At 46.1% G+C, this 12,824-nt stretch overlaps 1 protein-coding gene across 1 annotated transcript in view; it reads right to left on the reverse strand.

Annotated features, from left to right (window-relative positions):
* VIPR1 (vasoactive intestinal peptide receptor 1) overlaps positions 1 to 12,824 on the reverse strand; it is a 178,998-nt gene that overhangs the window by 19,567 nt on the left and 146,607 nt on the right. Inside the window, exons 7-9 of the mRNA XM_050942699.1 lie at positions 5,538 to 5,691; positions 4,227 to 4,287; positions 10 to 79 (exon numbers count right to left, since the gene is read on the reverse strand). Of these exons, the coding sequence (XP_050798656.1) occupies positions 10 to 79; positions 4,227 to 4,287; positions 5,538 to 5,691 (285 nt within the window). The remainder of the gene's footprint in view (positions 1 to 9; positions 80 to 4,226; positions 4,288 to 5,537; positions 5,692 to 12,824) is intronic.

The following is a 12,824-nucleotide window of genomic DNA, read 5'->3' on the forward strand; positions in this document are numbered from 1 at the left end:
ATACTTTACCAAAATAGAAACTGCAATAGGAGCTCTGATGATCAACCAGTACCGGGACTCGCCTATGTCCTCCCAACACCTGCAAATAAACAAAGGAAAATAACAACCAAATCAGAGCAAACAGGCTGTTATGCAGAAATCTGACGAAAGCTCCAGATCTGGGAGGCTACCAATATTTCAGATGCAAAGCTTCACAGACAGGGATTTCACAGAGCAAACAGCAGTAACTACCTGCTGGGTGAAACCCTGGCTCAACTGACGTTAATGACAAAACTCCCATTGGCTTTAATGAGATGAAGGATTTCATCTCATGTGTTGTGATATGGGTTGTCTTTAACTGGTCAACATTTGGTTGGAAATTAGAAATGTCAATTATAAAATTTTAAATGTAAACAGGAACATTTCTGACAATGTTTACAACTATTTTTCCTTTTTTCGTCATGGAATTAATTGGTTAGTTATTAACAGAGGGACACATTTACAATTTTGTTCCTCTTTTTTTTTTATAATCAGCTACAGTCATTGTAATAAACACGTTACTTACAACTGAGAGACATATTGATAAGATACAGTATATGCTAAAGAGAACCAACTTTGTCACTGTTTCAAAAGCCCAGGTGCCCAGCGCTGGAGCATAAAGGCACCAACTAAAATATGTATTTTATTACATACATTTTTATGTTCATTTAGGGACGCTCAAATAATGGGCACATCTGGCTGTTAGGGGAACTCCTTTAATTCTTGCAAAATGTATGCCACCGGGAATGAAAACCGTAAAATCCCAGATTGGTTCATGAGACACTCAAATGATAGTTGCTGCCCTGCAGACAAATTCAAGCCAGCAAGCCTCTCAAAGCTCAGACTCTCAGATTTTAAAGTCAGAAAGGACTATTACGATCACGCTTGTGGGTTATCTGCTCTTTTGCCTAGAACACAATGTTCTTTATTTTAAGCCTGAATGGCTCCACTGGTCATGATGAACTGCTCTCAAAACCATCCCTGAGAGAGTATGACCATTCTTAGCAGTGTTTTCACAGCTCTCCTGGGATAATCTGAAACGCTGCAGTGAGATACTGGGGAAACCACTGTACTCTGATGTCAGTGGAAGAACAACATTAATACAGGCATTCGGGGGAGATAAGCAGGGATTCTACATAGGGTACAGATTCATCAAGTTCCCAATGAGCTTGGAATTAGTTGTGGTTTTGGGGAAACCCTGTGAAATTTCAGCAAAACATAGTTTTAAAGAGATATGTGTACTGTGGTATATTATTTTTCAACAATTAAAAACGGCCCTTCTAAAGATGGGTGTTTGGGATGAACTGGCCAGTGAATCTTTATTTTCACACAATTCAGATGGCAACAGGTTTGAAGGCCACAGAAAGTGAAAGAAACAAAAAGGTCTGGTCTATGTGACAGACCTATAACAGTATAACTGTGTTGCTCAGGGTTGTGAAAAATCCACCCCCCAAAAGTGATGTACTTAGGCTGTCCTAACCCACCGTGTAGACAGTGCTATGTCGGTGGGAGAGCTTCTCCCGTTCATATAGCTACTCCCTCTCAGGGAGCTGTATTAACTAAGCCGATGGAAAAGCTCTCTCCTGTCAGCGTAGAGCATCTTCCTTAAAGTGGTACAGCACAGCTGAGTCAATCCAGCATTATCTAGTTCTTCAAAAAAGAACTAGACAAATTCATGGAGGATAGGTCCATCAATGGCTATTCGCCAGGATGGGCAGTGATGGTGTCCTTAGCCTCTGTTTGCCAGAAGCTGGGAATGGGCGACAGGGGATGGATCACTTGATGACTACCTGTTAGGTTCATTCCCTTTGGGGCACCTGGCACTGGCCACTGTCGGCAGCCAGGATACTGGGCTAGATAGACCTTTGGTCTGATCCAGTAGGCCCATACTTATGTTCTTAAGCGTAGACTTGCCCCAAAAATGGGAATAAAGGAAAAGATAATGCTCAGCACTTCTTTTCATCAAAGTACTTTAGAACTAGTAACCAATTAATGCTCACGATGTCCATGTGGACTGAGGATGGTTATTCTCATTTTATAATTAGAGAAAATGAGGCCAAGAGTCTAAGTGTCTCTTGTTCAAAGATCACAGGGAGATTCAATGGTGGGCAGACGAAAAGTCCCAATCCTGTGCTCAGACCACTAATAAGGGTAAAAGAGGGATGAAGATGAAGGGGGTCTTCACAAAGCCACTGAGAAATTGAGAACCTCGCTCTCAATAACTGAATCTGAGAAGAAAGAAGTGTCTCAGGATTGCCTACATGATATGGCAATGTGTGCTAGAAAGGTGTGAATTCTAAAGTGTACCGATGTGTTGCACAGTAACTGGCTCCTGTAGAACTTGCTGGTGTGCACTAAAAGTTCTGCAGTGCACATTAACATAGTGCCATTTCAAGCAGAGAGCAATGGAAGGGGAAGGGAGGGGAACCCTACATAGTTAATATGAGCTGCACAGAGCTGAGAAGAATAGGTGGCCAGAATGGCCAAATACAACTGGAGAGACCTTGGGTCCCTGTCTCAATTGATAGGGAATCTAGGAAGACAGTGGAACAAATCAGAGCAGTTTTATGCAGTTGGAGTAAAGCTACTTCAGTAGAAATGGGTGCAGTAATCCTCAGCACATGGGTTTTGGTGACCATACAGCAATATGAAATGAGACCAGTTGAGATGCTTGGATCACTGACAAAAGGGCAAAGTGCACCAGGTTTTTTGTGCAGGGAGGGGTATTAGTTGGATAAAATGTAAGTAATTGCATGTGGAAATGTTAGGAAGGGTGTACCCAACATGCACATAACTAAAGCCTGATTCTGCAACTCTGACTAGTAGTTACCATACAAGTTGTCCCACTGGCTTCAGGAGGATGGCTTGTCTAAGCATTACTCTACAGGAGTACAGATTGCAGGATAGGGTCATAATTACTCACATGTCATTTGTTACTTGTAAAACTTTCCCCCCATCTTGTTAGCTACAATTTATCTGATCCAGATTTAAGGAAGAACATAAGCATTGGCCCAGGAGGATGGGGGTGGAGTACAGACTCGAAGAGTTTGGCTGGGAAAAGGTCATTGGAGACTATGGTGGGAGAGGCATGGGGTGCTTAGTCAGTTACTGTGGCACTCACAAACATAGCACTCAGTCCAACAAGATATCCCCCTCCCCTTGAAATGGACAGCGAGGGCGCTTTGCACCCTCACAGGATCTGTCCCCAAAGTGGCATCTTTGGCAGGTTTTGACCAAAGTGTAACTTTCTGTGAAGCCACAAAAAGTCCAACACCTGAACAGAGCGGTGCTGTTATCAGAGGTCCTGTGCTCCAGCAGGGTCACCAGATGGAAATGAGAAGAATACTCCATTGATGTTGGCTTTGTGCAGTAATTTGCAAGTGAAAGGGGAGGTGAGACATGAGCCCCACATTAGCACAGCAGCAATGATAATGACATTGACACTTCTTGGTGGCCACCATTACTTGTGACATGGGTGGAAGGGCCCATTTCGGAGACTAGAAGGCAGTTCCCAACTGCTTTAATCTTGGATTAAAATAATCAACAAAACCATTAACCTACAGAGCCAAACTGTACACTCAGATATGCAAGTTCAACTCCCATTGGCTCCTCTGGGAATTTTACAATGGGTCAAATGGGCACACAATGGACCAAACGCATTTCCAGGGTAACTCCACCGATCTCAATTTAGTTAGCGTTAGCGGTGTTATACCACGGATGAATTTGGCCAACGTGTTTAATAATACTTTCCATTTCCAAAGCAGCTGCCATCCAAGCATGCCAAAGACCTTTCGAAGCATTAATGAATTAGCCATGGCCTCACAAATCCCTTGTGAATCAGGTTAATATTATTACCTCTGTGCACAGATGGGGAAACGGAACCGCAGAGGGAGTAAATTCAATGTGTCAGAACCAGGATTAGAACTGAGATCTTGGGGCTCCTGGCCTTGTGCTTGAAAAACAAGCCCATCCTTTCGCTCATTAGATTTAAAAGCAAATGTTCGCTATTTTAACTTGTTAAGACAGTTCTCTTTATGCTGCTTAAACCAGTATCACCTCTCAGAAAGGCCAATCCTAAAGGGAAAGTTTGATTTTCAAAGACTTTTTACAGGTCGTTCTTGCTGAGCAGAGTTCAGAGTTAGCTGCTGATACGTTTTCCTTTAAGGTGTCTTAAATTCGAAGAAATTAAGATGACTTCAGAGACTTACCCAATGTTGTCATAGTGAACCTTGATGAGAGTCCAGGCTGTGATGAAAACTGATGGTGCACCTATCAGAAGAGGAAGAAGGATTAGTGTCAGTTGCTAATTGTCTCCACTGTCAAGGCCCTTCCAGCCTATTCCCATCCAACCTCTCAATCTCATTCACTATTGAGACATTGACTCCAAAGTTGTGGGTGGGTGAGGATTGTTTTACAAACCAGAGTTCTGGGCCATTGCCAAACTGGGCAGGTATGAACCAAGACTGCGGGGTTAGTTCATACTCTGTCTGAAAGAGACAGATAATGACAGACAGAAAATATCATATTTCCTCTATATAAATCCATGGTATGCCCACATCTTGAATACTGCGTGCAGGTGTGGTTGCCCCATTTTAAAAATATATATTGTAATTGGAAAAGGTTAGAAAAACAGCAACAAAAGTGATTGGGGTATGGAACGGCTTCCGTATGAGCAGCGATTAATAAGACTGGAACTTTTCAGCTTGGAAAAGAGACGACTAAGGGGGGATATGATAGAGATCTATGAAATTATGACTGGTGTGGAGAAAGGAAATAAAGAAGTGTTATTTACTGCTTCTCATAACACAAGAACTAAGGGGTCACCAAAGGAAATTAATAGGCAGCAGGTTTAAAATAAACAAGGAAGTATTTTTATACACAATGCACAGTCAACCTGTGGAACTTCTTGTGAAGGCCAAAACTATAACAGGGTTCAAAAAAGAACTAGATAAGTTCATGGAGGATAGGTCCATCAAGGGCTATTAGCCAGGATGGGTGGGGATAGTGTTCGTAGCCTCTGTTTGCCTGGCATGGGCCCTGTCAGAAGACAGGATAAGGGCTAGATGGACCTTTGGCCTGACCCAGTATGGCTGTTCTTATGTCTGGATTATGCTTATTTCATTTCACCATATAAATAGATGGTTTATTTGCTTTCTCAAATAGGGGCTACTTGTGGTTTCAGATTTCCAAGGGCTCCTGTGTGCATCGGAGTGAGGAAGAAACACCTCCAGCTGCTTTAAATCTTAAGTGCCTGAACTATGGGACAGAATAAGGTTTTGGGGAGGGGAGGGGGGCACTCAAGCCAACCGTTTTGTTTATTTTAAACAGAACCCTCAGACAACCTCATCTGAATCTGATCCTACCACCACTCACACCATCTGGCAGAAAGGTAATGCACGCATATCACCTCTCTGTCTGTCTGATCCCACATGCTAAGGGGTTAGGTTCCTGCCTGAGACAGCTCCAGGTCACCTCGAGTTCATTTTCCTACCATTCACGTTCAAGGCTCTAGTGCGTACCCCAGCCAATCAGGATATACCACCAGAAGTACTTTCTCTCTGAGAAGAAAGAGACGACCAGAAGGGTGTGCAGGTACAAGCCTTCCACCAGCAGCCAAAAGAAGTTGGCCATGATGCAGTACTGAAAGAAAACCATGGCAGTCTTGCAGCCCACCTGGAAGAGAAGAAAATAACAGTGGTGAACCGAGGAGGTGTTTTAATGATAAGAGATTCAGAGGAAACACACAGATTTGCTGGTAATGCTGGTTTTCTACCTAGCCCAATATCTGGAATCTGTAGAGTCTGTATTCATTATGGGCGAGATTGTTCCTGGAACTGCACTGCCTCGCTGCGTCATAAGGGAGACCAAGACAGCTGTGCGCCGTTTATGTCTGTCTGGCCTGTCTAGTGGATTTGGGCATGCAGGGGTAGACAGGTGCTTGTACTCACTCTTCCCCACCATGGTGCAAATGGGTGAGACATGGGCCTTTGCCTGCTCCCAACACACAATCCCAAGCCAGTACAGGGACGGTAGTGATTTTCTGCTGGGAAAGACCGGCAGCAAATTACTACCTCCACAGGCTACATCATACTGACAGTCAATAAGCTAGCCCTGTCTAAATCAGCCTTCAGCCCTGTGTCCAGGTCTGGTCCTCCCAGCACCTAAAAGAAGCAGTAGAAATAGAGGGGTTTCATAGATGAGTGACAAAAAAAGCTGGGGGAAAGGAAAGTCTTCCAAATATGAGAACTTAAAAAGATTGCAACTGTTTGGTTTGGAAAAAGAGATGAATAGCAGGGGCTGTGATAGATGTTTATGAAATAAAGAATGGTGTAAAGCAGGATAAGAGGGTGAACAGGAACACCCTCTGTCATAATGCCAGAACAAGTTCAATCAATCGATGCAATCGAAAGGCAGCAGATTTGAAACTGAAGGGACATCAAAATTAGCCTGCGGAACTCACTGCCACAAGATGTTATTGAAGCAAAGAGATTGGCTGTTTATCTGGACAATGAGATCAGTTACAGAAGATAAGATAAGAAAAGTAAGCGATATGCACAGTTGGGCTCAGAGTATGTGTCAACCGCTAACTGCCCAGGGTTAGGCAAAACTGCCCAGATAGGCAGGTTATTACAGAACTCTTGCCATCTGGTACTGGCCATTGTTGGAAAAAGTATATCAGACTTTACTGACCACTGGGCTGCACTGATAGGCAGGTCCTGGTTTCCTATAGCAAGGAACTTGCCCCCCTCCAACCTGCATTTTACAGGAATACACCATTTATTTATTGATTAGATTTGTAGCAGTGCTAAAAAGGGCATCTATCGATATGCTCTAGGCACCCTTGACATGCTTTAAAAATACGTCCACGAGCGTCAGTGGGGCTATTCACAGCGTACAGTCCTACTCCTCAGGAGTAAGAGGAGCAGACTCTGGCCTGGGTATTGACACCCTTCAGATACTTGTAGACAATTGTCCCTTAGTCACCATATTGGCAAGCTACAAGTACATAGGGCCAGATCCTCAGTGGGTGTAAATCTTCCTTTCCCAGCCATCAATGGAGCTCGACACCAGCTATGGGGATCTGGCCCTTTGTTCTTTCATTTTCTTCTTTAAATCTCATGCTAAGAACAATTGATTGGCACATCGGCGCCCTCCTGGGATGCAGATGGTGCCAGCAGAGCCTTGCAGGGGGGAAGACGGGAAGCAGCCAACTGACAATGCACCCAACTCCAACGGAAGGGAAGGTGATGAAGAGCTGATGTGACAAAGCACCAGCCGCGGCAGACAAAGCACTGTGCAGGCTCCTGGCATCTGTTCGCTTCTCTGCAATCTTGTAGCACACCTGGTGGGTTGGCACCAAGGCAGCTTGCTTGCTTCACACTCAGCACGGTGGAATGGAAGGGCCAAACCCTGTTTGCCTCGCTCAGTTGAGTAGCCAGTGGGAATTACCGGAGGGAGTAAAGCAAGCCAGATTCGGCCTTCCTGCGGCAGCTGGCACATGGCCGGGATCCGCTGGGTTCCAGGAAGCATGGGGAGCTATTCTGATGCTGTCAGGCTTTATCAGATGGCACCAGAACCCAATCTGCTCTGCCTCCGTTAACCTCTGGAGAGATTGCTTTTAAGCCCTGCCATCTTCCTGAGCTTTTCTGTTCCGAGTATCTAAGCAGCGCACGCCAGGTGCTGCATGGAACCAGGAACTGGAATGCTTTCAAGGGCCCCTAGGGTGGGGGGGGATGCTCAATCACTGCTCTGCTGGGTTTTGCTGCTCTGTGAAAGTTATGTTAGTCCTGCAATAAACAGCCTGCCTGCTTGGGGATCTCTCTGCTCTTACGGGTTACGTCTGCCCCAGGGATTCCTCTTCTCCAGGCCATGTGGCTGGGCCAGCTTGAAGCCTGAGGTCCCTGTTGGGAGTGGGGGATGGGGTCTGCCTGTCTAGTCTGCGTGTGACAAAGGGGAGGGGGCAGTTGGCTAGTCACCCTCCACCCTGTTAGTCCTCAGCTACTCCAGTTCCTGCTGGGATGGACTTCCTAAGGACCTGGCCCAGCCCCGAGAGCTCCTGGTCTTTCAGAAGCTCTTTGATATTTCTTTCGGACTCCAGGCTCTGATGCGCTGCAGCCCCTCCCCTGTTCAGGGCTATGCAACTCTGCTCAGATAGCAGGAAGAAGCATCCATGCCATTTTAAGAGCCTCTTGATTTGTTTACAGAATGCGGGTGCATGATAGATCACAGAGCTGCCACTGTCTGCCTGACGTGAAAATACACAGCGTCGGATGATTCATGTGCCCATCACTAGGAAAACTTGTCTCCCCAGAGGGTGCACTTCCTCCAAGGCAGCACAATAAGAGCAGACTATGTACCCTCCAGACTAGGCAATTACCCCCCTCTGGCTATAGGAACGGAAGGGGAGTAAAAATCACCAGACACCCTTGAGATGGAAGGAACAGGAAACACATTTTATCTACCTAGCTCCGGTGGCCAAGGGCATTGCTGTGAAAATGATTTGGTCCTGGTGGGGTTTTGGTTTAGTTAGCTAACAGCACTAGGATTGAGCTCTCTGGTTTATTCGGTGGAATCGTGGCTGCTGCCATTTTGGCGAGGTTTGAACTGGGGCCAGGCTGAAAGCAGGAGGTGTAGCAAGGCACTCTGGGAGGTATAAGAACCTACCTGAAATGGAACAGAAGAGTCTCCACAGCTTGAGCTGAGAAGCCAGGCTCTGTGGATGGGGCTGTAAGAGCCTCACGGCCTCTGTGGGCTGGACACAGAGGGGAACATGTACCACATTCATCAGTGGGTTACACATTGGTTAAAGGAGAGCAGAACAGGAACATAAGAATGGCCCTACTGGGTCAGACCAAAGGTCCACCTAGCCCGCTATCCTGACTGTGGTTGGCAGTGGCCAGGAGGGGAAGCTCTGAACACTGGAGAGGAGGGAGCTCTCCCTATAACCTGAGCAGCCCCAGCTGAAAAGGAGCGGGCTGTCTCTGTCTTGCTGCCTGAATTCTGAGCAGCAATTCTGAGGATGCATGGGCCGTTTCTTTAAAACCGTACCAGGAAATGAATTGGGAAGGGGAAGTTGTTGGCCAGACATAGTGAGAAATGGTGGCAGTGGGGACTTTAGGGATGATCTGGTTTTCCTTAGTCCAGTGAAGTTCCTTGTTCAGTATTAGAAGAAAGCAACTCTGAGATTCTTTGTAAATGACACATGGCAGCAACCAACAGCAGGAAGTGCACTGGGGCTTCTGTGTTGGGTAGCAAGAGGAAGGAATGAAGTGATGCTTGGGAGTTGGCTCTGCCACCGGGGATTCAATAGGTAGCACCTTTCCCTCCGAGACGTTACTGTCCTGGTGCTGAAGATCCTGTTGGATGACACACAAAATCTAGGTCCTGTCTTGTGTTCATAAAAATCCCATGGCACTTTTCAAAAGGTGAGCTTTTTGCCTCGGTGTCCGGAGAAACGACTTGGGCTGCTCAGAAACATTTCAAGGAAACATTTTTTTCCCCATTGACTTCAGGGCGAACAGGATTGGGCCTTCAATTTATAGCTCTTGAGACAGCAGCCACTTAAGGAAGGACTGTTTAAAGAAGGAATGCTCTAGGTAGGATAGATAGTGCTAGTTGAAGTGTGATGAGGGTAGCAAGGAGGGAAACGAATGAACATTTCATGCTGCACGAAAGGCACGAGGAGGAGTAAATGACTAATACTGGGAAAGGAGCTATGCTACCGGGCTACCAGAAAATGTCTGATGATCGAGAAAACTGAAACAGTGGAACAAACTCCATTGTGAGGTAATTACAGCACATCCCCCAGACGTGTTTTTGGTGAGCCTAGACGTGCTAGTTAATGTTGGGTACTTTCCCGCTGGAAGCAGAGAACTGGGATTGGCAATTGGAGTGGTCCTTCTCAACCCCTACACCAACCAGCCTAGGATTCTGCCCCCTAGGAAGTTTTCCGAACTGCAACAGTGATGTTTGGGAGAGTGGTTGTGGCTGAATAGCCTGTTTCGGTGCTAAACATGAAGGCGCCCCACGGCATGTCAAAGAAGGAAGAGTTTCCTCATATTGATAATAAAACTTCCCTATCCATTGTCAGGCTCAGCTAGTTTTATTAAGCGGTGTGGGAATGCTGAATGATATTACGTCAGTATTAGATCATTAAGTAATCTATCCATTTTAAGATTGTATACTGATGCCCATCACCACGGTATCTGAGCATCTTCCCTGTGAAATCACTTACAATAGTGAGATCCCTAGAGGTCTTCACGAAGCAAAGATCCTCATCTGTTGCTTGAAATTATAATTATATAAGCCACACATACTTCTACTTCTTCACGGAAGACAGGAGACGGAAGTAAACATTGCCTAGACTTCAGCTGCAGATGTCCATCGTACCCTAGTGTGAGGTGGCAGAGGTGATGTCAATGAGGGTTAATACTAATCCATGTTTTTATTGAGCCAACCAGCCCTGCCTGGAGGACTGTTCTGAGCAGTGTTATTGCATTTGGTGGGTTGATTTAATCAGCCGTGGTCATCTCCTTGGGCTTGATTCCCCACCGCTTTGCATCTTGTGTAGACACTCACAGCTGGGGCAAGTGAGTGGAAAAGGTGGCACGTCCAACGAGCAGGCATTTTACAGTCCCTGTGTGGGGGTGTCAATCACAACACACTGCCAGGCAGAATCAGGCCTGTCACAGCCAAGGCACTGTTCAAACGTTGTGAACAGCATCTACAACACTCTGGTACACAGCCGCCCTTGAGAGCATTCCGATTTCAAGGCAGGCACGGAGAAGGGCCCCCAGGAGAACACGGGAATCGAAAAGGTAGAAGTTCTGTTCATTTGCATGGGAAGAAAAGGGGACATTTCACAATCCTCTGGGGCTCAATATTTGAAGTGGTTTTGATAGCTAACAGGGCAAGATGCAAACATCACCTCAGAAAACAAGGGGCCAGATCCTCAGCTGCTGTAACTCATCATAGCTCTGTTGATATCAGTGGAGCACTAGACACATTACACCAACGGAGGATCTGGCCCAGAATCTAAGAAACAGGGAGCACACAAGGTCAAATTCAGAGCTGGTGTAAACAAGTGCATCTCTGTTGAAATCAATGGAGTTGCAGCCCATCTGCATTTGGCTCCAAGTATTTAAGCAATAATGTGCTAAATCAGCTGAGTAGAACTCATGCACAGTGTGTCAGATGGCAGTGAAGGTACATTGAGGATGAACCATCAGAGGCGATTTTTAGATTGGGACAGAGTGAAGGGCCATGAGGTGGGAGAAAGCTGGGAACTGCTGAGGAGTAAAGGCTGCTGGGATGGTATGCGGAATCTAGAAATACTTATTATTCTTTCCTAAGTCAAGTGGATTAGTCTAACTGCTCCCTAACTCTCCCTGAGAGAAGTTTCTTTCCCACAGTGAAAGGCTTTAGGCCAGATGTCTTATGCAGTGACATGCAGCCACCACACTGCAGGCAATTAGTCACTTGCAGGCTGACTGAATACTGTGGTACACTAAAAGCACATGCATCATAATCCCCTGTGACTAATGACTCTGGGTATTCCCACATCATCATAAAATAACTGGCAGCTTTCCCTAGTTACCCTAGATCAGCAGAAATAACTCAACTTGACGTGAGCTGGTTTGAGGACCCCTATGTTCTGATGGAGGCTCAGCGAAACAACCCTGATCCCTGGTGTAAATGAGGAAACTCTCCAAAAGCAGGAGGTGCAAAGTTTATGGATGGCACAGCCAATCTGCAGTGCCAAAGAGTGCAGTTGTACCTCCATGCATCTCTCGGTTTCCCTTTCAGAAGTATAGTGTAAAAGAAGTGGCGCAAGATTCATTATTCAAATTCCCCTAAGGGTGGAAAAGGTATAGCTGAAATTGGGGTATATCGCACATTTAGCCTGTATAAAAAGCAAGCATCAGACTCTGCTCTCTTTAAAGCAACTGTAGGTCATATTCTGTCCTGCACGTCTCAGGGATGCTGCACAGAAATTGCAGCCCATTGGGAGGAGGCCTAAGGTGGCTCTAAGCTGCTTTTGTGATCTCCCAACCCTCGGCTGCTCTGGGGCTCCTGGTGAAATTCAGACAGCCCTGGGGGCCTGTTTAAGTTATGGTGGTGTCCTTGGCTGTCCTGAGGGCTACAGCACTGCCTGGAATCTCTGCAGCACTATGTTCTGGAGCCCCCATCCCGACATATCCCTCCCACCCCTAACCCTACACCAATGTACTCCCTACTCCAGGGCTTGTGAGGAGATCACTGGAACACAGCTTTACAGCTGCCTTCAACAGTACAGTCTGTTTAAGCTGCTCCAGTCCTTTTACATGGCATATGGGAGCTGGAGCAGATGAGAGGATCACACCTGGTAAGCTTTGCCAATGACCAACAGAAACAGGACCGGGTCCTAAACTTGTGATAGCCCTAAACCAATAGCATCTATACAGCATGTTTCACATGCCGAGCGCGTGCCAGACATTAACTAACTCAGACATTAACATAACACTTCTGGGAGGTCAGTTCCTGTGTTACTCTACTCATTTTACAAATGAGGGAACCGAGGCACAGAAGGGGAGGCACAAATTTTCAAAAGTGGCCTCTAATTTTTGGTGCCCCAGTTTTTAGGCACCTGACTTCAGTTAACTAGAAGCATGATTGTCAGAGGTGCTGAGCCCACCTGGCCCCGAACCACATCAGCAGAAACTGTGGCTGCTCAGCTTGTCTGAAAACCAGGCCCTCAGGGTGCAAGTGACAAAAATTATTTAGGGGCTTAACTCCCATTATTTTCAATGAGAGCTCGGCACCTCAGT

Source organism: Gopherus flavomarginatus, chromosome 2 (assembly GCF_025201925.1).
Source record: "Gopherus flavomarginatus isolate rGopFla2 chromosome 2, rGopFla2.mat.asm, whole genome shotgun sequence".
NCBI lineage: Eukaryota > Metazoa > Chordata > Testudines > Testudinidae > Gopherus > Gopherus flavomarginatus.